Raw genomic sequence first — 25,100 nt, 5'->3', positions numbered from 1 at the left:
TAAATAAACTTGATTCGTCTACAGCTTCTGCTGTTAAGTTCCCCTCTGATAAATGCTGCCATGACTTGACTAAATGCACCAACCTGGTAAATCAATCCGATCGTACATGTTGCCGGCTAATGTAAAGTGTTTCTCCCCAGCAGAGCAAAGTTTGCTTTTCAAATAACATTGGTTGTGTACGTTGTACTGAAACGACAGGCATCTCGAGTCGTTACAGCAAGCGTCTGCACAGGCCTGGAGGGTAACACCAGGGGGGTTGGCCAGGTCGTCTCCTGGAGCACAACCAGTCCGGGGTTCGGGGCGAAACGACGGTAGTCCGCACGTTCCTGAAAGAGAAGAATGTAGCTTTACCTGACGTATCGTCAATTGAACTACTAAATCTGATGTAACATATTTGTTTATTGATTGATCCGATACAATCTGCGAGCACACCGGTACCATAAGGGGCTCAATTATGAACGTAGATGTTAAAAACCGCACAGAATAAACTATATTCATAGAATTAACACATAACAGGTAGGACAATTACGTTACACACAAGGAAACACTATCTAAGGGAAAGTCAATCTGTGATGAAATGCTATTTAAGCCCATGGCATCATTTCCGTGTCAAACTTCGTACTGAAAATGTTCCTTAGATAAACTTAATTCGTCTACAGCTATGGCATCATTTCCGTGTCAAAATATCGTATTTAAAAACGTGCTTTTAAATAGCGAAAATACGTCTTCGATAAACGTATTTTTACATTAAAACGATATCGTTTTACGTCTACGATATCGTCTCGGGACTAAGATATCGTTATATTGCGTAATACGCTACAAAATCCACTTTACTAAGATATCGTTATGAAACGTACCTTCGTTATCGTCAGCAAATATACAATATTGCAATTCAGACGATTTTTTTCATATGGTATTATTGAATCGACTCTCTAAAATGTACAGTCTGTATCGAAGCATCGTATTATAAAACGTACGTTAAATAGCTTAAGAACAAGTAAATATACGTATATGTATGATAGCGCGTAGGCCATTATGTTTATTGTGTTCTAGTTGTGCACCTGACTGTATGTTCCTGTAGTCGACACAGGTTGGACAGTCACAGTGGGCTGCCGTGTTGCCGCACCATTTTCCCGGGGAGCAGCACGGGGTGTTACCGTCAGGGTCGCATTCAGCAGGACTGCCGTCCTCAGCGGGGTAGCCCTGTCCGCACTGGAAATCCTCACGCCACTTCTTAGGTCCTACAGTAGGAAACAAAATACGGAAATCATTTAAGCTATCATGTCTATGACTATGCGTCTAAGGTTGTTATCTCCACACAAAAAAAAAGACTTTTTCATGGGGATATTGTTTTGAGTGTGTTTGCGTGTGTGTTTGCGTGTCTGTATGTTTGTGTCACCGGATGCTTAAAGTCAGCATAACTGAAGAACGTGTAGATGGATTGTAATGCTATTTGGTATGTGGGTAGGTGTTGGTAGGAGAAAAGTCAAGGACGATTTTGGGCCCCCTGGAATATGTCACTGGAACTGCAATGACGTATTTGTCAAAATCTTCTAAGGAGAATTACTGAAGAAAGCAACGACAGATGTTCATGTTATTTGATATGCAGGTAGCTTGGACTGAGATGTACACAATGAAGTGCAAATTATGCAAATTGGGACTGAATTTGCATAATCTGTTGGTTTCAAATCTGGGACAAGAATTCCCCAGGTCCCAACAGCTGGTGGTCAAACCACATAGGGGTACACTACCAAACCTGTATACTTGTTTCTATCATGTGGATACCCTCTGGCACATGAAACAAAACAACCAGCGGCAACAACAAATAACTTGGGCAAATAAAACACATCATATATAAAAACGAATTTCATGGAGATTTTGGGTCTTCAGACTCTTGATATGATATCCGATGTGGTGCTAACACCGGGCGCTATTATATACGAATATCTACTTATCTTTACGCTATTAAACGTACGTTTTATAATACGATGCAGACTGTACATTTTAGAGAGTCGATTCAATGATGCCATATGAAAAAAAATCGTCTGGATTGCAATGTTGTATACCTGCTGACGATAATGTAAGGTACGTTTCATAACGATATCTTAGTAAAGTGGATTTTGCAGCGTATAACGCAATATAATGATATTTTAGTCCCGAGACGATATCGTAGGCGTAAAACGATATCGTTTTAATGTGAAAATACGTATATCGTAGACGTATTTTCGCTGTTTTAAGGTACGTTTTTGAATACGATATTTTGACACGGAAATGAAAAAGGTACCTTAGATAAACTTGATTCGTCTACAGCTTCTGCTGTTAAGTTCCCCTCTAATAAATGCTGCAATCAATTGACTAAATGCACCAACCTGGTAAATCAATCCGATCGTACATGTTGCCGGCTAATGTAAAGTGTTTCTCCCGAGGAGAGCAAAGTTTGCTTTTCAAATAACATTGGTTGTGTACGTTGTACTGAAACGACAGGCATCTCGAGTCGGCACAGCAGGCGTCTGCACAGGCCTGGAGGGTAACACCACGGGGGTTGGCCAGGTCGTCTCCTGGAGCACAACCAGTCCGGGGAACGTGAAGAAACGACGGTAGTCCGCACGTTCCTGAAAGAGAAGAACTTTTTATTTTATTTTATTTTTATTTATTCGGCTTTCCAGATTAAAAACAAATCTGTGAGGAGCCGGCAACAGAAACCTGGTTTCTCTACAGGGCCGGCTCCTCAACAAATATACAATAAAACTACAATACAATACAATACAATACAATACAATACAATACAATGCAAAAACATTAAGAAGAGAAAAACAAGAGGTATGATTTTAGGTTGCCAGGCAGTTATTACATCTACAGATGGAAGACCAGGTGCATATGTTGTCAGTTGAATATATGGAGTTTACCTGTGATATATAATAAGTAGCTAGTAATTTCTTGATTGATAGAATGCTGAGGTTTGAGTACATGTGTTGGCGGATTGTTACAGGTAAAGTGTTCCAGATAAGTACAATGCGACTGAAATATGAGAAGGTAAATGTTCAGTATGTAGCTTTACCTGGCGTATCGTCAATTGAATTACTTAATCTGATGTAACATATTTATTTATTGATTGATCCGATACAATCTGCGAGCACAACGGTACCATAGCATTAAAGGGGGCTCAATTACGTACTTAGGTGTTAAAAACCACACAGAATAAACTATATTGATAGAATTAACATATAACAGGTAGGACAATTACGTTACACACAAGCAAACACTATCTAAGGGAAAGTCAATCTGTGATGAAATGTTATTAGCTTCGATATTTAAGCCGATGGCATCATTTCCGTGTCAAACTTCGTACTGAAAAAGGTACCTTAGATAAACTTAATTCGTCTACAGCTTCTGCTGTTAAGTTCCCCTCTAATAGATGCTGCAATCAATGGACTAAATGCACCAACCTAGTAGATAAATCCGATCGTACATATGTTGCCATGTGATAAGCATTAACAAGCATTAGTTTTTGTGTTTTTGATTTACCAATGCAGTCATTGTTATCAGTCAGGTTGACTATTTTGACAGATAATTGCTCATGTGACGTTAAGACAATCACTTATTAGAAAAGACATAATGAATATTTCTGAATCGACTTTTTATCTCATTTTATCTTACAGCAGATCAGGTGGTCTACAATTCAGTAGACGAAATGTCTTACATCCTTATAATCAACCAGTAGTTTTTGTGTTGTTGACTTACCAATGCAGTCATTGTTATCAGTTATCTTGAAGCCATCATAACAGAGGCAGTTGTAAGGTCCAAGAGTATTCTGTCACTTCACACAAATATTCACTTGTTCGTAAAATTCTAACAATCAAATAGAAACGGTCACTGACAACCATATCATTATCTGCACACTTCAATATCTTGTATTGTAAAACATCCATACTCGTAAAGTGTATATATACAGCTATCAACTAAAATGTAACAGTGAACAACTGTATGAGACTTAATAGTATACTAATCAAAATGAAATAAGACATGACATAACCATTGCAGGTGCGGGAGTATATGTCCAACGTGAAGCCAGGTGGACAGTCACAGGTGTAGCTGAAAAACGTGTTGACGCACGTGCCACCCTGGCACACGCCCTCCGACAACATACACTGATCGTAATCTGTAGATTTAAAGATATACAGATCACACTGGCGACATTTGTGAAATAACAGCTATAGCAATAGATAACAGCATATAGATTAGCCATGAGACATTGAATATTGAATTCATCCTAATAAATTTTCAACCTGTTCAAGGTTGATGATAAAAATGATGAAAAGCAGTTTTCAAAACCTTACCTGACACATCGTAAGAGAGGTCATTGGTTTTAAAGTGAGGGCCAGGGCCACCAGGACACAGTGTATTGTATTCAGCTGCAAAGGAAACACAATGACATACATGTGCATGAGACACAGTCTATAACATTTCATTACATTCGCCATAGATCTAGAGCAGTTCTTTGCTTAGGGACATGGCAACCTATTACACCTTATCTTCAATCTAATCTGGTACGCTTGAAGACTGGTGAGCACAAACACAAGGAGACCTTCTGGAGAACAGTTACAGTTATCCCACACTATATATATATATTTCTTAGCTTGTCGGCCATACAATATGCAATCTGACTTAACGTCCATCGCTGTCTAGTGGAGTGGTAGCCCGCATGCAAATATTTGTTACATGAGGGCAACATAAAACATTGTCATAATTTCTTACCATTCTCCTTGAGGCGTCGATGTCTTCAAGTTTTGATCCACCGAAGCATAGTTTACCAGACTTGTTGGAAAGGTACCCTTGAAAGCGCCTGGTCTCTACCAGACTAACTACGCTGTTCTAAACGCATTACCTCTAAGAGTCCTTGGGAATTTATGGACTTACTTGAGTTGACGGTAGGGCAGGGCTTGCACGGGTCTCCCCAGGCTTGTCCCTGTCTGCAGCAGCAGGCCGCCCGGGACATGTCCCACTTCAAGCCCAGAGCACACCTGTACTTTCCTCGCTCCTCGTAATCATAGTAATCATAAAGGAAGCAAGGCCCTTTCCTGGGGTCTAGCAATGGGCAAGGGATATCAGAATCTTTATATTGGAATGATTGCAACAACAAAAAAAGGTAGCAAGAATGAATGCCTACAAATCACATAGTAAAGAGAGCTAAATTGTGAATGTTCTCACGGGAGAAGTGTGCCTTTACATCTCTCATTAGGAAAATTATAAAATTACCGAATGCCCGCTCAAATTGATTTGACGAAACAGTTATGCCCGGACCTAACGTGTCCTGAACACACCACACAGAAGGTAAATGAATAAAAATATTTCTTTGTACACAGCCAAGTAACAAGGTTTTATTCAACCGACGTTTCGGTGACCGTCTGTCACCTTCTTCAGTCCAGTTCTGACTGGTTCACTGTGCACTGCAGCTATAGGTGTCGCTCCTTACACATGCAGGCCCAAATGTAAAGGAGGAGAAGCCTTGTTCCCTCACCTATAGAAACACGGAGGGCAGCTATCTTTTCCCTCGAGAAATGGTTCCAGAACCTCTTCCACATGGGGTTGGACCGAGGGATGCCACGAGGCCAGGGAAACCCCAGTCCGCGGTCACTGTCTCGCTGAGGAGAGATCCCTGCAACCCCTTTAACCAAAAACAAAGGACGAAATTGTCAGTCTCCAAGCAGAGGAGTGGAGACTATCCCCGCCATTGGTCTTGGTATCAATAGAATTGTAACAATCAAGCTCAACATATTGCCATGGTATCATCATTAAATACAGTTACAAATATAACGCTGTCTAAGACGGAGCTACACATTAAGAAGGACAAATTATTTAAATGCTAGTTCTAAGATTTGAATCTAGCTGCCTAGTAAGTGTCCCATGATTGCATTTGGAATGCCAAACCAGAGTCTGCACTGTGCTGTTCCGGTGAGATTTATCTCCATTCCTATCGCGCCTATGATTTATACATATCTTTTAAGTGTGAAAAGGTCTCTCTTCAACCACCTTGGTAGTGCTCGCAACATTGTTGTATTGTTTTCCTTTCGATACAAACATGATTTTTATCATGAATATTTTCCACCACATGTAAGTTAAGTTAACTAATTGTGAAAATAAAACCTGCTTCATGTCTGTCAGCCATGTGCATTTGAACTACTCACATAAACACGTACAAGTTGAAGTTGAAGTCAGCAGAGCGATACCACCTGCTCTTTGTAGATTGCTTAAATTTGTTTTGGACAACAGACAGCGTTTTAAAGCTGTTTGTATTAAGCCTACTTTTCATCTTAACTTCAAGTATTGTTATTTCGTAATGGAAGGAAATACGTAAGTTCCATGCACAAATACCAGCATCAGCTAAAATTGAAAATTGTACAGAGACCTAAATGATTTGACGACGGCTGTTTAATGTTTAAACGCAAGTATACTTGAAATTGCGAAAGCAAAATGAACTCGATGGCACGGTGCCGTCTTTCCATCTACTTCGCTCTCTTTAAACGTCTTATCCAAACACGGGCATACGTCCAAATAAACGTCTCTTTTACTCCCAAGAAACAAAATGATACAACCGATGACTTACCAACGTCGAGGACACTGTGAAGAGACAGAAAGCAGACGAGAAGAATCACAGAAGCAGCCATGTTGAGCGTGCGCCTAGCAAAGTGATGGTTCTGAACAACAGACGGCGTGCTGACACAGCCGTTTATGTAGAGGCCAAACACGCCATCTGGCGAACCGTCAATCAACGCGCCAATGTTTTGATGGCGCTAACTTCCTGACATTTAAGAAGTCAAGGGATAGGTGAGGTGAGGTGAGGTGAGATGAGGTAACTTCCTGACAAAACAGGGAACAACTTCCCCTGGCTGGAACAAAGTCTTGCAGTTGTCAGGATTTTACTCAAGGTCTAAGATAGTGGTAGCTGCTATAAACGTATAGTTTGGACACCACGTAAAGCCGTGAAAGTTAACTTTGATACGTCTTTCATTTGATAAAGGTACAGCACAACGTCAATCCTCTGTGATATTAGACTTGGTACACAGAACGTAATGTAGTCAAGTCAAGTAAACACAGAAGTTCTGGAAATAAATCAGGATAAGTCTGTTTATACAGCACATGTTTCAAATTGTTTCAGACAGGGCACATGATTCAGCATCTTTATTTTTACTGCTTTTCTAGATGGCCTACTTTGCAATTACAGTGTCAGATGGTTTTTCTCTTGTCATTGTATTTTCTCGACTCCTGTTGACAATGACGGGTCGGGGGTTACATACATGAGAGAAAATTTCAATGGAAGGACAATAAATGAAAACCATAAGCTAGCAGTTACACCACATACATTTAATACACATGACATCGAGTCCGTGACACTTTTTCTACAAATTATAATACGGCGCACTTTCCGCACAATATGTGGCACTGTTAATTAAGACCGAGGCCCTTCTCGACCCGGGTCTTATCAGACTCCTATTAACTCACCGTACTCCATAGCGACGCATTGTTGTGTGGCTTTATTGTTTAAGGTATCTCCTCGGTCTCTTCGCAAGCCAACTCTGCCTCCTGTACATTTGTTTCACCAGCACGTCGGCAGAACGTAATGCGTATACGCTATCCAAATCAAGCCTGCTAGTACTAGTATTATGACTGTCGAGTCTCTTTCGTCCTCTTTGGTCAACGTTGCATCAGAGTATTGGCCATTTCATAGGGTACCTCTTTGGACACAACTACCAGGACACCCGATATAGGAGTTTTTTTCACAACCAGTAATTCTCACCTGCTGACGTTTCGGTGCCTGTCAGACACCTTCCTCAGAGCTTCTGACTGGAGTACTGCTTCTCACCGCTATAAGTAGCCGAGGTAGGTGGCGCTTTTGCGGTGAGAACACTGTCCCAAACGTGGCTAAGCTTGTATCCCCCCCGTCCCGGTTCATCACTGGTGTCGGCTTCCTTACCCAGACGTCTTCCTTGATCCACCGGATACGCCTATTGTCCTCTCTAGCTCTGTATTACCTTGGCCCCTCCCAGTCTATGACGCAGTTGTGTCTAACCATGTGGTCTGTGCCTGCAGACTTCTTCTCTTCTTTTTGTGCATGTCTTTTCTGGGATCTTGTGTACTTTACATGCATGGATGTTGTCAGCTTCCTTTTTGTGTTCCTCTAGTCTTGTCCCAAAGGTCCTTCCTGTTTCACCTATGACATGTGATATTTTGACATGTTGCTCTATCCCATATGATTGTGTGTAATCAAACTCATTTGTATGCACCTATTCGTTAAACTTTGTATGTATGTATGTAGTAGACCTTACGAAAGTCGCTGTGCTTTTGTTGTGTCAATAAAGATCAATCAATGAACACTTCCTCACAGCTCTTACATGGAATCTTGTACACACTTTCTGTTTTGGCTGGGCCCTCTAACTTGTAGGGTGTTAGCAGGCTCCTCAGTGTTGTTATGGGTCTTACTGCAGTGGCAATGTTGTGTTTTCTGAACACTCTTTCCAAAGGCTCTGTGACACCTTTGATGTATGGTATAGTCACCATACCTCTAGACTTTTCCTCTTGCTTCTTACTCTTTTTTTTCTGTCTCTGAGGAAAATGTCTGACAGACACCGAAACGTCAGCAGGTGAGAGTTACTGGTTGTGAAAAAAAGAATTTCCTATATCCTATGTTCTATCTACCAACCTGATGAAATTATATTCGGTATTAGAAGCCCCAATATGCACCATCGCTTCCTGGTTAGATCACGTGACAGCTACAGCTACCCTTGACCACGATCATGTCCCAGCCCACCTCGGGCGGGTCCCCGGACTTGACCACGATGGCCTTGTGCCACGTGTTCTCCTCCACGCACTTGCCCTCGCAGCCCTGGTGGTTGGGGGTGGAACTGGTGCACTTGACCTCGCGGAACTTCTGCTGCCGGAAAACTCCTCTCTGTGTCCCCGCCCAGAGTTCCACCGTCTCTCCGCTGACTGTCACGGCGTGGATCGGGGACACCATGTTGGCGGAGTACCCGCACGGGTTGAAGAAGGGTTCTGGGCCCCAGCTATGTTGTTCTCTTTCAGCTCCAGAGTCTGGCTTCAGTAATGTAGGCGTCAATCTTTCACACTCTACGTCGGGAAGTCCAACATCAATGCCGAGTGTTTCCCCTTTCTTGTCGTGTAAAGTCGGAATTCTCCTCGTGCCGCACGACTTCTTCCCCGCGCCGTCCGCCCCCGCCGGCTGCCGATTGGGCTCCAGGAACAACTTTTCGCCGAACTTGGTGAGAAGACCGTCCTGAATGTCTGGATATTCGCGCTCCAGCTTACACGAGAGTGAGTCACTGAACTCTTTGGTGTCACAAAGACCAACCGCCGCACTGTCGTGGGCTGGTAACGGTGTGGTGGTCTCGGTCGCTGTCGTAGTCAGCAGGGGTGTTGTGGTCGGTGGGACCGTGGTTGCTTTGGGACGGAAACGTTCCCAGAACCTCTTCCGCAAGGGGCTGGATCGAGGGAGGCCGCAAGGCCAGGCAAACCCTTGCCAATCTCGCGAAGGAGAGACCCCTGAAAAGACAAAGACAGAACTGTCACTCTATAAGGAGAGGACTGGAGACTAACCCCGTTCAATAGCTTTGGAATAAAGGTTTAAACTATATCAACAAGAGTTCGGGGACCTCAGATCTCCATGAAATATTTTGATTATGCAAATGACTTTCGCATAATGTATGCTTGGCCATGTACACCTTAAACTGAATAACACAGGTCCCAATGTTAACACTCCAATCATTTACCAGTTAAGTTCAAATTTGCATAACTTGCACTTTATCGTGTAAATCTCTGTCTAAGCTGCCTGCATACTAAATATGATGGCAATCCGTCGTTCCATTCTTTAGTTATTCTCCTTGAAAGATTTTGACAACACCGCCCCTTCAGTTCAAGAGCAAGCTAATAGGGGGCCCAAATCACAGCACGTCTTCCTTACATTACGATATAGGATATTGAAAATGTGAGTTACTACCTTTGTTGTTGCCTCCATTGCCACCATCACATGTGTTGCAGCTCAGCTGGCATTGCGTTAGCATGTAGTCGGGGTTGGCGGCACACTCACCAATGCTGGCCCAATATTTACATTGCTGGTTGTTATCCGAACACCCTGTAGATACAGCCAAATCAGTGAGAACATATCCAGTCACTGGACGTCCAGCACAGAATAAAGTTCGTCACTAGAAATCTAGTCATACATTGCGGTAAATGACTTTTGCCGCTAGGAGGCACAATTGTAAAACCTTGGCCGACTGTGTGGTGCGGGGAATCGTGCATAGTAGGATACTTCAAATGATTATGTTTTCACATGATTATGAGAGAAAAACAGAGATACATGCATCTATGTATCAGTATAAAAGTGCAGGCATTGACATTTGAAATGCTACAGTATTGGATTTGTAAGTTTACAAAGTCTAGGCGTCATGTATTCCGTGAAAAGTAATATTAAAGTCAGTTTCAAGGTTTGTTTGCTCTGATAAATCTACAAACACAGTCATAGTACAAACCACATAATAGATTGAAGTCTTGTATATGCTTCGTGTCAGTTTGTTTTGGTCATTTCTGGCATTGTAAAAGTCTTTTAAGGTTATGCTTATTACCTTCGCCGAGAAGGTTAATGTTTTCGTTCGTGTGTGTGTGTGTGTGTGTGTCTGTGTGTGAACACAACAACTCGAGAATGCCTGGATGGATTGTCATGATACTTGGTACGTGCGTGGCTCTTCTTGAGACCTCAAAATTAGATTTTGGCACCCTAGTGTCTTGCTATGGATACTACTGCGGAACTTCCGTGTTCTGAATATGCTATGGTCATGATGTTTGGGTGGTATATAGCTCTTGGGGGGGGGGGGGGGAGTAAGTTGGTTGGTTTGGACCCCCAGAAGCTTTTGGAACTTCAGGAGCCGATTTTGTTTCAAACTTTGAAAGGAAATAACAAGAAAGGGTTGACGGATCGTCATGATATTTGGTATGTTGATAGCTTGAGAGATGGCTGAAAAGATCATATGCTAATTGTGCAAATCAGTAGCTAATTTGTATACTTGATGAGGATAGTTAAATCCGATGCATTCCATTTTAGGACTCTCAAATATGTGACATATGTAACTGAGGAAGAGAGGAATATCGATAGATATCAATTTTGCAAATGAATACCTAATTTGCATAATTAATAGAAAAAAAACTATACCTGCATAATGGTAAATGATGGGGATTTCGTTCTTGCAGCATTTGGAAGCTAAGTAGATGTGAACATTATCGAACATAAATCAAGTACATGAGGGCCTCATTTAACTAATTTATGAGGGAAATGCCACAATAGCCTTCTTTGCTAAGATAAGACTTTCATACTTTACAACTTATGTTGTTTGGGTATACAAGATGATCAACTGACTTAATTCATGCAAGTATGGTCCTTATTTGCATAATAAATGGAAAACATTTATATGCAACTCAAAAAAGCTCAGTTGGCTAAGGTATTGGGTCGTGGAACTCTAGTATTTTGTAATATGTTACTCATGTTGCACTAGAAGTATTATAAGTGAACGTCCCTTTATCACTGCAAATATTTTTTTAATGCATTTTAGTCACTTTGCATTGATTTCTTATTCAGTGAAAACACTGCGATTTCCAATAGCCCGCTCAGCGGGGCTTCATTCGCAACTGCGTCACGCGTCAGTGTGACCGCAAGAAAAAAAATGTCGAAAACTTCCAAAGTCATCGCCAGTTCTAGTCGCCAACAGATAGGGGCTTTACATCTCTCATAAAGGAAATAACAAAATTAACGAATATCAGCTTAAATTGATTCGATGAAACAGTGATGTGAAGAGACATTTAATACACTTCTCCAACAGCATACATCCTAGAAAAATGTAAACCAAACCTGTACAGTTGGCACCACTCTTGTCCAACTTGTATCCCATGTCGCAAGTATGCAAGTAGGAAATGAGCCCTTTGGCAAATACTTACCAATGGGAAGTCCCGGTTCAGGACCCATCACTATGCCCTTCTCATCTGAACCACATAATTCCCTGAAGGCATCTGAAAATAGAAACAGCCACACCGACATCCTGCAAACAGGTTTCTGGTTAATTGCCAAGACATGTACAGGATACAGATAAGAGGCTTACAGTACTAATTTAGCTGGCAGCTACAGCCTTTTGTATTTTTGCCACGCAACCGCCATGCAGTTGCTGGCATTGTGCCTGGTATTAGATGTCCTCCATTCTGTCCACCCTTCCTTTTCGTCCGAGCTGCAGACAAGTGGCACCTCGCCAGGGGGCGCTTCATGCAAGGCCATGCAGACGATCGCATTTTGCCATGCTCATGGCTGACTATAGATAGTTGGCACATAAATATAACACATAAATTACACAAAAAGGAACTAATTTGTTAAGAAAATGAACAAAAAGTGACCAATAAAATGGTACCGTGTAGTGAGATTTAAACTTTAGGTATCTTTAAAAATGGAGATGAAATAGCGATGTCTCTTTAGCTCAGTCAGTTGGCACGTAGAGATTGTTTGTCATATAGAGAGTCTGATAATTCATATTTATGTTAGGACAAGTACAGGATATGCTTTTATTGATATACTGTGTCATAGGTAAATCAATCCCAGATCCTTTTTTTCTGAACGTCTCTTGATCTACTAATACTAACATCTAGGTAAGATATTTACCAGTCCTTTCCACAGGGCAGGCTACGCAGGGTTCCCCCCAGCCGGTCCCCACCGAACAGCAGCAAATCCTCTCCGTCAGGTTAACGCTGGTCGGGTTCTGGCACTGTCCTTCCCTCACCATGGTAAAGCAGAAACTCTCCCTCATCTCTGAACAGGGAAAGTAATTTTTTTACTAAATGTATAGTCTCTACCAGACTAACTGTAGCTACGCTGGCTATGGGGAGAATAATTTTGCCAGGGAAGTTTTGCCACCATAGCATAGCAGAAACTCTTCCTCATGTCTGTACAGGGCAGGTAAAGGTAAATATAGTTCTTCTGACCTTAAGACAATTCATTTTGACATTATGAATATTTCTGAATCTACTTTATCTCATCTAGTCTTACAGCAGATCAGGTGGTGTACACTTCAGTAGACCAAAAGTCTTATTTTCTTATTAACAATCATTAGTGTTATCTATGCAGGTATTGTTGTCATTTTGAAGCTATCATAACAGAGACAGTTGTAGGACCCAAGAGTATTCTGACACTTCCCAAATATTCACTTGTATGTAAAATTCTAACAATGAAATAGACTATAAGATACAAAATAAACATGTCCCTACCTTCACATATGAGTAAGTCTGAGCTGAACTGGAAGCCAGTCGGACATTTACAACGATAGCTGCCCACGGTGTTGATACAGGTGCCATTCTGGCACAAGTCTGGGATGATCTGACATTCATCAATGTCTGTATAGTAGAAAACATAGACATAGTTATCAGTGTTGGATATGCACAGCAAGAAGCAGACAAGTGCAGCAGTCCAACTCTGCCCAAGCAAACGCTGCAGGATGTCTGTTTGAGCCTAACATTCTGATAGAAATCTATTCCCACAGACAATACATCCACTTTAACTTTAACTTTCGCCCACATGACAAGCAAGCAGTGTTCGGTTTCCTACCTTGCTGTCATGGTTCGATTAAGAGAGCTGCAAGATGACGGGAAAAGCAGATACGTGCCTGTATTTACGAGCAAATATCGCTCCTGTGATTTATACAAATCTTAAATGTGAACAGGTCTCTCTTTAAACTCCTTGGTAGGACTCGCAACATTGCGGTATTGTTTTCCTTTAGATACAGATATGACTTTTATAATTAATACTTACCACCACATTACAGTTACATGTAAGTGAACTGACTGTGAAAATAAAACCTGATTCATGTCTTCCAGCCTTCTGCGTTTGAACTACTCAACAGCACGTACAAGTTGAAGCTCTTAGTAGACTACTAAATCTTGTTTCCGCAACAGATAACATTTTAAATCTGTCTGTATTAAGGCCTAGCCTATCATTATCTTCCCCACCCTATACCCTGTATAGGGTATGGGGGAAATACACTGTACATTGTTTTTGCTGGTGTGTTCTTCTTCTTTCTTCTTTTGCCAAAAAAAAAACAAAACAAGTAGACGTAGGTGGTAGCTCGATTAATGCAAAAACTTATAGTATTTCCATTATGGTAAATGCTACGGGTGTCATATTAGAGGTGTAGATAGCTTTAGGAAAGGGGATGACAACGGAATGTGTGTTATGCTAATGCGGACTTCATTTGCATAAGCTATGCAGAAATTTCATATTTCTAAATGCGATGGATGTTACATTGGAGGTGTAGGTAGCTTTAGGAAAAGTGAATACAGAGGAATGCGTGTTATGCTAATGAGGACCTCATTTACATAATTTATGTAGCAACTTCCTATTTTTCTGGCTAATGGTAGGGACTTCATATCGGACATATGAATAGCTTGAATAAACAACAGCGGCGTTTCGTGCTTCCTATGGGAGGGAAATATCCTGCATTTCCGCGAAAATGTAGCCTTTCCAGTTTTTTTCTTAATTTCTTGTCTTGTTTTTTCGCAATGGAAAGAAATATGTTTAAGTTCTATGCAGAAAAAAAAAGCACGGTGCCGGATGCCGTCCTTTCATCTACCTCACTCTCTTAATCAGATCCAAACCAAAAACGAACATAGGCTTCTCTTTTACTCTCAAGAAAGAAAAAAAAAACTTCTCTTTTACTCTCAAGAAAGAAAAAAAAACAATGACTTACCAACCGTCTGGACGCCGAACACACTGTGAAGAGACAGACAGCAGACTACAAGAATCACAGAAGCAGCCATTTTGAGCCGTTCGCCTACCCACCGACTGACACAGCCGATTATGAAGAGGCAAAACACGCCATCTGGCGAACCGCCAATCAACGTGCCGAATGCTTTGATGGCGCTAACTTCCTGACAAAACTGAAAACAACTTTCTCCAGCTAAAACGAAGTCTAGGAGTTGTCAGGTTTTGAAAAAGGTAACGGTAGCTACTACAAACGTATAATTTGGACACCACGTAAATAAAAATTAATTTTGATACGTCTATCATTTTATAAAGGTATATTATCAAACGTCAACTCTCTATGGTATCATATTTTGTACACAGAACGCCCTTCCGACACGGAAGTAGTCAAGTCAAGTTAACACAGATGTTCTCAGAACGGCACATTATCAGTCTGTTCATACTTCACATGTTTCCTGTTGTTGCAGACAAGGCACACGATTCAGCATTTTGATGTTTACGACCATGGCCAGAAGGGCCTTTGCCTACTTTGAGTCTTTCTCTGGTCGTAACAAGTTTCTAGAATCCTAGCTGTTGACAATGACGTGAGAGGAAAAATTAAAAAAAGACAAAAAAATTAGAATGGTGAGATAGAACAGTTAAGGCACACACACTTCGCACATACATATTACCCTTACGTTGCTTTCTGGATTGTCCTATGGAAAGAGGAAATGAGTCCCTCCTCCCATGGATCAGAATTGTGTATAAAGGTCAAGTTACAAGGTTAGGTATATTGGGAGGGGGTATAAATATCATCCTTGTAAGTAGACGACGTTACACCGACGGCCTTAGAGCCGACCTCATGTGACCCACCCTCTTCTATTCTCCAAGCAGAGGTTGTGCAAGTAGTGGCCACGATTTCGTCTGCCTCCCTCCCTCGGCCACTAGTTCGACCTGTCCGCTGATTTTCGAAGGCATTGTTCGCAAGATCCACTGTAATATTTGGTTTCATTACGACATTTTGTAAACAGTTACGAATTGTAGTAAATGATTTTGCTGCTAGGAGGCGTAGTTGCAAAATCTTGGTCGACTATTCTGTGCTCGGAATCGTGAACAGTAGTCAAAGAATACTTTATATCTAAATATGATTATGTGAGCGAAACAGAGAGATATATGTAATCAATAAAACTTTGACTTAACAGAGTTACGCATTCTATGAATTTAAGGTGCTCAGAGCGTATGTTTTCACAATATGTTAGAGTGTAGATGTGGTCGTGTTGATGTTTACTGGCGTGTGTCTACATTGCAAAAAGCTAAGATTTATATTTCTCTATTTCGAAATAGCTTAGACCATTTTTGTGCAGCAGTTTTGCACGAAATATAGTTTACTGGTGTTTATACCAAATATGAGCAAGACAAAACGAAGAGAGGAAAAACCTGTCTAGTCAGTAAATCGCAGCAGTAAAGATCTACTGTGTCAAAGGTTAGGCACAGCTTCAGGGGATGTGCAGAATTCAGACTTGAGAAATCTTCACGGCCTTCAATGTCCTTCGTTAGGCGTTAGTTCCAGAGGGGCTTATCAACCTGTCTCCCCCCCCCCCTAATTCTACGTTGCACGCGGAGCGTCAGAATGACATAATGATAACAAACAACTAAGCTGCAAAAAGGTAAACGTTATATTACATCCCGTTCAATGATAGCTTACGATTTTCCTTACAATTATGAATCGAGAAGTTTTAAATCTAAGGGAACTGTTTATGTTTACCCTTTGAGTGATCAAGTGAAGGTCATAGAGTTTCTCAAGCTATGATAATTATACATTTTAGAGGCCGCCATGTTGGATATGCGACCTGACAACAACACAGGCCCAGTCGACCCCGTGTTGTCGTCAAATATTACGTAATACAAAAATACAGACAATGGTGTTGGTAGAAACCAAAGAAAGCCAAAGAATACAGAATATTTGATACGATCAGTAACTTCATCATGAGAGTCGAATAGTTAGGTATCATTGGCCTGGCATCAGTGTTATAGGTTTGTCTATCTAGTCGAATTTAATTTGACCTTTTTTCAAACCACTGAGTCAGACGTAGACACAGGGTCAGTGCACTAATACTGGAGGTTGAATATAAAAGGCTGTCCTTGATAGCAATCGCACGACTCAAAGAGAGAAGATACGACAATACTGATTATTACAACCTTCTGTGCTTGTCTAAGTAAGTAATAAAATTTAGTTTGCCTTTATTCATAGTCTTACATGTAACAGCGACAAAGAACCAATGGATCTATACTTAATCGACCACGACGTTGTGGTGGTGGTAAGTGATATGATTGACGTTTGGCAGAAAACGTAACCATACAGAGAAAACGCTTGTGACTCATATTGTTTTCCTTCTACGCCTGAATTGTGCTCTGCTACAATTTTGTTCTAAACGCTACATCGTGATCATTTTACCACCAGTGATAGCAAGGAAGCGAAGAGGCATGGGCAACGAAAGAGTCGACACGCTTAAGTTAGCGACAGCTATCACGTTCGGTTTCTGCGTGGTTTTCATGCTCTACGTCACCTACACGCCTGACGAGATTTCTGAGTTCGTGCTGCTCAACAACAGGCTGCACCCTATACGTGTCGGAGATGCCGTCATGAACCCGCCTATAGCCCAAGTGGGTCGACCGGGCAGTCAGGACACGCAAGCGCCTCTTGCGGCTGAGTCGAAAATTGTAGGACAAGCATGCACCCCAAAGAGGAATTTTGTTTTCATCAAGGTGAGAGTCTATTGATTACTTTTTAGGATCAATGTTTTTTTATCAAGTGTTTATGCTACTATCAAGCTATTTGGGGAGTAGTGATGCAATGGTAGTAAATATGTTATGCTTACAGGGCATCTAAAATGATCTAGGAAAATCTATACCTTGCAGATTTTGAATGATGATGACAGATTTTCACATTTCTTTTTCAGGTCCAAGAAGCGGCCTCTAACACGGTACAACGAATCCTACTTCGCTATGCGTACCAACACAACCTCACCGTCATGCTACCACGAACAGGTTAGCTAACGTTCCCATTGTGTAGTTGTTCGTATGTTGCATGTCAAACTTCAAATGACTGAATTGTCTTTTATTGCATGGCACTGTGCTGTACTGTAAAGTTACCCTGAGCCTGGTAACCATTACCCCCCCCCTCTCACCGTCGGACCCGCGGCACGCTGGTGGCGTCGCTGCGTCCTAAACTGGATTTGTGTTACCGTTGACTTTATAATGGGAATATCATTCAACTTGACATACGTCAAGTATGACCCAAAAGACAGCAAAACACACAAAGCTTAAAACGATTCGTTTTCTTGTCGATGAAATTCGTTGAGTGCTTTGTCAATTCGATCGGCAGCAGCGACGCCGCCAGCGTGCCGCGGGTCCAGTGGGAGGGGGGGGGGGCTTTAGCGACGGGCAGGCGTAGCGCCTAGGGATGTTCTATCGGACCCAGCTCTGCTAAGCATTGGTATTTTTCTATGTCAGCCTATCTTTCCAGTCGACTTTTGATTAAGAAAGTGGCTACTGACATGATGATCCTGTCAGCAGTAGAAAAATTTGTACTGCTATCATCCTGTCAGCAGTGAAATTCCGTAGCGTGCGCTAATGAACTGGGCGGCGGGACACACTAGTATTCCCAGCACCGTACAGGTACCGAGGATTTCCCGATGGTATGGTTAACCATCAACAAATGTTGGGGCGGATCTCTATATGGGTGACTCTCGTGTGTTTTTGAACAGGAGCCTCATTCCGTTGGCTAACGTTCACGGATGAGTTCGACGGTCTACCGGTGAAAGATCAAAACTACAACGTCATCACCCACCATCTGAGATACAGCAAGGAGATAAAGAAGTGAGGCCTGTCTTGAGTTTTGATTCTCAGAAGCGAATGTTGCTAGAATTGTCAAAAATGCCAACAATTGCAAAATCTTTTCCTTCCCATGTCCACATATCCGTAGTCTGTTATTCCTTAAAGCAAGGGTTTATTAGCATACTCTCCAAGCAGAGGTTAGGCTCCGGCTTGTTTTGAACGCCTTTAGCTTTTCAGGCGTTCTATCTGGCTTTCTATTTTGTCAGGTTTTCTTAATGTCCGCCAGAAACTTGGCTGGTGGACAAAACGTAAACCTGACAAAAAAGAAAGCCAGATAGAACGCCTGTACTGGAAAGACGTCCAAAACAAGCCGGAGCCTAACCTCTGCTTGGAGAGCACTATGAGCATGCTTATGGATGGGAATACTTTTCAACGTATTCTTCCACTAGTACTGCTCCTGATATAGTTATTTGACTATCCTCTTCTTGCCTTTAAAGACACGATGGTCCTATTAATATTTTCCTAATTAAGATTTTGGTATAATTGAGTCATGTGACGACCTTTCCCCATACAGAAAGATGCCAGCGGACACGGTTTATTTCACCATACTACAACACCCGGTGAACCACATGAAGTCTTCTTTTCACCAATGGAAGCTCCACAAACACTACAACATCAGTAGTGAAGATCCTCTCAATGCGTTCTTCAAGGATCCTTATCTGTACTCCGTCAAGGATGCAGCCACCTTCAAGACATATCATCCCATTAAAAACCGCCAGGCGTTCGACTTAGGATTCGACATGAGTTGGCGATGGGACGATGAGAATACCAAGGCTCACTTTCAGGAGGTAAAAAAAGAAATAAGGGTCGTCTTACTCGTGGAGCGATTCGACGAGTCGCTGGTCTTGCTCAAAAGACTCATGTGTTGGGACATGCAGGATATCTTGTACCAACCAGATAGTGAATTTGAAACGAATCGCTACACAAATGTGACTCTACATCGCAAAGAAGAGGCAACGTTTAAAAACTGGAGTAGCATTGACTTCGCGCTCTATGACTACTCTCAAAAAGTATTCAACGAAACGTCCCAACACATCGGTCCAGGTTTTCTAAACGAAGTACAGTACTTTAGACGGCTGAATTCGTGGGTATATTTTGAAGGATGTAGGGGGCATCGTGGGAGGAATGTTACTCATTTTGGGGTGGAGAAAAGCAGATGGCACGACAGGTTTGAATGGGACGGGTCGCTCTGTATGGCGATAGAACGGCGGAGAGGGATTTGGGATGCGAAGCTTGCGTTGCGTCAGAACGAGGAACTCCGAAAATCCAAAGGTAATCAGCTACAAATACACGAGGGGAAAAACATTTCAGAACCCGCTCAAAAACTCCAGGAAATTCCAACGCTCAGTGGTAAGAGAAAGTCGATTGGATTGAAATCGAAAACAAAAAAGAAAGCATCGAAACGCATACATGCGGAAGAAAAAGAAGAAAAGATTGCTAAAAAGCACCAGAAATTTTCAGTGGTAGGACGAAAGACTCAGTTAGCTAACTTGATATTGGAAGAAAAAAAGAAAAAGAAACGTAAAAAGGCGAAAGAAAAAGGCGAGAAAATAAAGAGCCACAAAGGTCGTGATCTGTGGGGAAAGAAAGTGAAAAAACCGACTTAATAGGAGAGGGTTTGAAGGTAAAGTTTATTAAGGGTAATGAATTCGAAAAGTATATACCATGCATTTTTAGTATGCCTGACAAGTCAAATAAGAATAGCGAAGCCAGTCGTAATGTTTACAGCGCAGCGTTAATGTGAAAGATTGATGCAACTAACATTACTAGCAGAAACAAACAAACAAACAAAGTTAACAAACAAACAAATTTTACATACGAGGTAACCAGCTTAATCACTAATGCATTTGGCAGCTCAGTTGGTACGAGCATGCTTTTTGTCTCTTTCAAATTGGAATGTGTTCATCTAAGTTAAAAGCCCACATGAATCATTATGTTTACCTTCACAGAAGGCAAACATATTGTTTTTGCTTCGTCTCCTCTTCTTCTTCTTCCGTTCCAAACAAATAGGGTCAACGACCTAAACCAGGCGGTTGTCACCATGGTTACTGGTAAACACCGTGGTGTTCGATTACATATTGTAGCAAAAAGAATTGCAGCGCTTGAGTGAGGGGCTGGTCACCATGTATATCAATAGAGTACAGTAAGAATAAACAGATGAGTAGTTTGTAAGGCTAGACCAAGTGAAGGTAAACATTATATATTTGCTTGCAAATGTTGCCTTTCTAGTTTGACGATTGCAGTTACTTCTGTAGCACACGAAATATTCAAGAAGAGACATATTCAGAGCATTCTCGTGTTTACTGTCAGCTAGCTAATCGACACAATGCAAAACTGTACAACATAAGATTATTGCATGCACAGATATCTAAGAGTCGTACCAAATTTTGGTGTCGTTAAAAACTGTACATATGACCAGGTAAGATCAGGAGTGAATCCGTGACAGACCTTTGCATGCGCTGCAACAATTTGTATAACCCTATATCAGTTCTCTTGGAGGTTTATAAACCTAATTAAAAGCCGTGTCCAGTTCTTCGCCATTGTGACTCGGGCTTTCCCCGTTCATTTCTGGGGTTGTCTTCATTTGCGTGATCTGCTGTTAAGTATGTTCATTGCCAGCTGCTTCGGGTTCGATCTCTGCCTGGATCTGTGTTCTAGGCATCAATCTGAAAAACACAAGCGATCTTTGAAATCTATCATATAATATCTTTCGTTGTTATACCTTTTTGGTTCCACTTTTTGGATCCAAGACAACAAAATGTTCATATTATGAGCACTGTATTGTACCAGGAGTAGTATGAAAGTTTATCTGAGTTGGTAAATGACGTATACATTATGGAAAGTTAAAAGTGTTCAACTTAAAGAATTTAGACTCACCTGAATTTTCAACTGAATCACTCAGTCCTTTTTTTAGCTCTCTGTTTAAGTCTTTCCGGACACGTAGCTTGTCACACGTGTGATGTCAGCAATGGGTCCAAAGTAGTTTGAATCTGGACGGGGGCGATGTCGTTTTCCACCAACTTTGAACACATTACGTAACGTGTCGAGAGCGATTTGGTCCGAGAGCCAAAGAAGCCCGAGTGATTCAGACTAAACTTTCGCTTTAAAAGTCGATTTTTTTTAGTTGGGGAACAGTTTGTTTCCATATTATACCATTATCATGCTGACTCGTTTGCATTAGATTTTCAATATCATACCAGTGAACTATAATGTATCATTATCATGCTGAATTGTTTGCACTAAAAAGTTGTCGGGTAATAAACAAAGGGTTATCTATACGGTATTTGTTCTCACCTCCTTTTCAAGCAGTACACAAGTATTGCCACCAGCAACAGAAAGCACAGGCTCCCAAGAACAATGCCAACAACTGCACCTGAAACTCAAACGTCAAACTTTGCAAGACATTCTAATGCATACTCCACTACACTACTATGTTTGTATGTACAATCTAGTGGTCTTGGGTGACACAGAGAATTTGTGTAAGTCTATTTATTCGGTATCTTAACTGAGCTGTCCCTGTGGCTCAACTGGCAGCAGCCTCACAGTTGAGTTCTAATTAATTGGTAATTTGGAGACTTTCAAGTCCCAGGGTCAGGGTATCTCGGTTGCCTTGGGTCTTTCGGAGGGGACGAAAAATTGGGTTCCTGTGTTCGAGGAGATGCCTTGAGCATGTTAAAGGGGAAAGGCTAGCAACCCCTCCCTGTAAAAATATACCGACTGCAGCTCAAGTTCTCTGCGTGCTGCATCTAGACACAAAAGGTTGCTAGGAGAAAATCGGACAGTTTAACAAAAAAGGAACACAATTTTCCTTACCTGCACCCAAACCTCCACCAATAGAGCAGTTGTTACCGGTGTACCCTGGTGCACAGACGCACGAGTACATGTCCAGCTCATCAAAACACGTCGCACCATTGGCACAAGGCTCGGGAGCACAGTCATCAATACCTAAAAACGTAAAAAGTAAAAGTAAAAAAAGTAAAAAGAAATTATTAGGGCTGCCTTTACAAATTTACATCTACAAATTTACATCTTGACGAATAACAGTATATTTTGTTGTTTTATGTGGCTTCTTCAAGAAACTGCGAGGTATGAGTCTTAGCCTGAGGGATGAATGAGTGAGTGAATGAATGTGTGAATGAATAAATAAATGAATGAATGAATGAGCAAGGAGGTTAGATTTTTAAATCTTCTGGGAATGACTAAATGGATGCGTGAGTGAGTGAGTGAGTGAGTGAATGAATGTGCTAGTAAATGAATGGATGAGTTAGTGAATGAGTGAATGAATCAATGAGTGGGTGAGTGAATTCTTGAATGAGCGAGTGAGTGAATGAATGAATGAGTGAATGAGTGGATGAATGAGTGAGTGAGTGAATGAGTGAAGAATGAATAAATGAATGAGTGTGTGAGTGAGTGAGTGAATGAATGAGTGAATGAATGAATGAGTGATTTCAGTACCGTCACACCCCAGTAGCTCCATCCTGAGCCGTGCTATCTGCCCGTTCCATGTCTGGACGTTCACACGGAGGTACCCGGTCACGAGAGGCGGCGTGAAGTCGTGCTGTATCGTGTCGTTTCCACCGTTTGTGTTTCCAGCGAGAATCTATGACCAAAAATAGGGAGTAAAATACATTTTGTTAACGTCCCCTTTCAACTAGATGACGATCACTGATCTATCACCTGTGAGCAACCAAAATTGAATTTGTGTGACCCTTTGTGGAATATAATCCATATGTAAAAGCATGATGTAAAAGACAACAAAACGCACAACTACACAAGACTTTAAAAAATGTGTTCTTTGGCTATGACATTTGTTGAGTGAATCGTCGAATCTTTGGTGGCAGCGCGGTCGCAGCCACTAGTGGGAAGGTGGTGTAACCTAGCATCAATCCTAATCTGTCTTGTATGTTAGTTACTAGTAAGTTAAAATCCTCCCACACCACTATTGATGTATAGGGCGGTGCCCATCTCCGTTCCATAGCCCTGGGCCACACTGTGGTGCAATCACTGCAGCAGGAGGCTAGTCCACTGGCAGTGAAGTGTGTTTAACTTCCATGTGTCTTGTATGGCATTAAAAAAATAAATCACAGAGGTTAGGGGCAAAAACATAAGATAAGTTAACGAATAAAAAGTGCAAGGACAATCAATGGACAATGAAATGTGTCATTTCTCAGAAATCAAATATGCACCCAACCCAGTCAGCAGGAGAAACAAGTTAGCTAACCTGTCCACCCCCGTACATGGTCCAGTCCACGCTGTCGTTGCTATAGGAGACGGTGTATGACGTGACCCACCCTCCCCACAGTCCCTGCGTCTGGATACCCGTGACAATGCGCGGGGCTCGGGACTTAAAATCCACCTAGAGAAACGATACAACGACATAGATGTAAGACTAGGAGGGAAAGACAGGTGTAAACATGTCATCAAACGTTTGACAAAATGATTAACAGAAATATTGCAGATGGAAATACATCTTCTTTCGTTTTCAATAAAACTTATGTCCAACCGTAGGATGTGAGTAGGACATGTGTGTATTGTAGCAAAACTTGATAGTGTAACCGTATCAACCGCTGTGCCATTTCTCTTGCTGACGTCATGCTAGCATAAAGCTCAGGGTATTTGGCCCAGAACCCAGAGGTCCTGGTTTCGAATCCCCTGACATGCCATGGACGCTGTGCACAATGCACGACTTTCCTTACTTCACTCAGGTAAAAATGAATATATATATCGAATCGAACGTTAAATAGAGGTCCTGTGTTTGAGGGGAGCCACACCGCGAGCACGTAAAAGAACCCAACGCACTTATCAAAAAGAGCGGTGGTCCTTCCCGGTGTGAGTGGACCATCTAAATCTGTCCGGATATGCAGCTTGTACTGTTCAGTCCAAACTTTGTGTGTTACGCAATGAGGTGGTTTAACGGGTATGCAATACAAAGAAACAAACAACAAACAAACAAAACAAAAACATACAAACAAAACTTTGTTGTACCGCAATGTGTTATGTATAAGATACATGTATGACATTCTTCAGTATTAACAAATCTCTAAAAGGTCCAAGTTATGAATGTTGAGACCTGTATCCATCTGTCGGTGTCGCCCATGGCCATCCACCATGCCCGGTCCCCGTGCAGCCGGGCCCGCCAACCCTCGTACCCGGTCCGGTTGTAGGACGACGCGTTGATCTGGTCGTTCTCGATCAGACCATTTTGCATACCAAGAGAGGCGTTACAGCTTCCTGTGATAACTTCAAAAGAGAGCGTGTGTTCAAGATAGAATAACGCATCCCACTGAAACGAAATATGAAATATGAAAAAAGGTGCTTCTCAGTGCTACCTTGTAGGTATTTGTTTGTAATCACAAAACGTAGAGCTATGAAAGAACGTGACAGTACATTGTAAATGTTATTACAGCTTGTACTTGGTATCGCTGTC

At 41.7% G+C, this 25,100-nt stretch overlaps 4 protein-coding genes across 5 annotated transcripts in view; 1 reads left to right on the top strand and 3 right to left on the bottom strand.

The window, feature by feature from the left end:
* Window positions 1-6,792, bottom strand: part of LOC136428800 (fibrillin-3-like) — a 31,608-nt gene extending 24,816 nt beyond the window's left edge. For both annotated transcript variants that reach the window (XR_010754660.1, XM_066418554.1), the window contains exons 1-8: window positions 6,605-6,792; window positions 5,519-5,665; window positions 4,918-5,085; window positions 4,338-4,412; window positions 4,034-4,159; window positions 2,370-2,612; window positions 1,062-1,241; window positions 84-326 (exon numbers count right to left, since the gene is read on the bottom strand). Coding sequence is in view for 1 of the 2 variants with exons in the window: in XM_066418554.1 (XP_066274651.1) it covers window positions 84-326; window positions 1,062-1,241; window positions 2,370-2,612; window positions 4,034-4,159; window positions 4,338-4,412; window positions 4,918-5,085; window positions 5,519-5,665; window positions 6,605-6,665 (1,243 nt within the window). In the remaining variant the exon portion in view is untranslated. The remainder of the gene's footprint in view (window positions 1-83; window positions 327-1,061; window positions 1,242-2,369; window positions 2,613-4,033; window positions 4,160-4,337; window positions 4,413-4,917; window positions 5,086-5,518; window positions 5,666-6,604) is intronic.
* A 329-nt stretch (window positions 6,793-7,121) lies between these two features.
* On the bottom strand, window positions 7,122-15,375 carry LOC136428801 (uncharacterized). The gene is made up of 6 exons (XM_066418555.1): window positions 14,784-15,375; window positions 13,309-13,434; window positions 12,707-12,853; window positions 11,998-12,069; window positions 10,010-10,144; window positions 7,122-9,555 (listed from the first exon to the last, which is right to left on the bottom strand). The coding sequence occupies exons 1-6, from the start codon at window positions 14,851-14,853 to the stop codon at window positions 8,753-8,755; spliced, it is 1,353 nt and encodes a 450-aa protein (XP_066274652.1). The 5' UTR covers window positions 14,854-15,375; the 3' UTR covers window positions 7,122-8,752.
* Window positions 15,376-16,232: 857 nt separating this feature from the next.
* Window positions 16,233-21,956, top strand: LOC136428791 (galactose-3-O-sulfotransferase 2-like). Its single transcript, XM_066418542.1, has 5 exons — window positions 16,233-16,443; window positions 17,238-17,542; window positions 17,737-17,824; window positions 18,544-18,655; window positions 19,188-21,956. The coding sequence occupies exons 2-5, from the start codon at window positions 17,261-17,263 to the stop codon at window positions 20,278-20,280; spliced, it is 1,575 nt and encodes a 524-aa protein (XP_066274639.1). The 5' UTR covers window positions 16,233-16,443; window positions 17,238-17,260; the 3' UTR covers window positions 20,281-21,956.
* Window positions 20,286-24,881, bottom strand: LOC136427004 (inactive carboxypeptidase-like protein X2). Its single transcript, XM_066415723.1, has 6 exons — window positions 24,744-24,881; window positions 23,895-24,029; window positions 23,129-23,273; window positions 22,487-22,618; window positions 21,968-22,046; window positions 20,286-21,339 (listed from the first exon to the last, which is right to left on the bottom strand). Exons 1-6 carry the CDS (start codon window positions 24,879-24,881, stop codon window positions 21,273-21,275), a joined length of 696 nt encoding a protein of 231 aa, XP_066271820.1. The 3' UTR covers window positions 20,286-21,272.
* Window positions 24,882-25,100: the final 219 nt, after the last annotated feature.

Source organism: Branchiostoma lanceolatum, chromosome 2 (assembly GCF_035083965.1).
Source record: "Branchiostoma lanceolatum isolate klBraLanc5 chromosome 2, klBraLanc5.hap2, whole genome shotgun sequence".
NCBI lineage: Eukaryota > Metazoa > Chordata > Leptocardii > Amphioxiformes > Branchiostomatidae > Branchiostoma > Branchiostoma lanceolatum.
The sequence above is the reverse complement of the archived record's forward strand: the minus strand, read 5'-3'. Positions and strand labels throughout refer to the sequence as shown.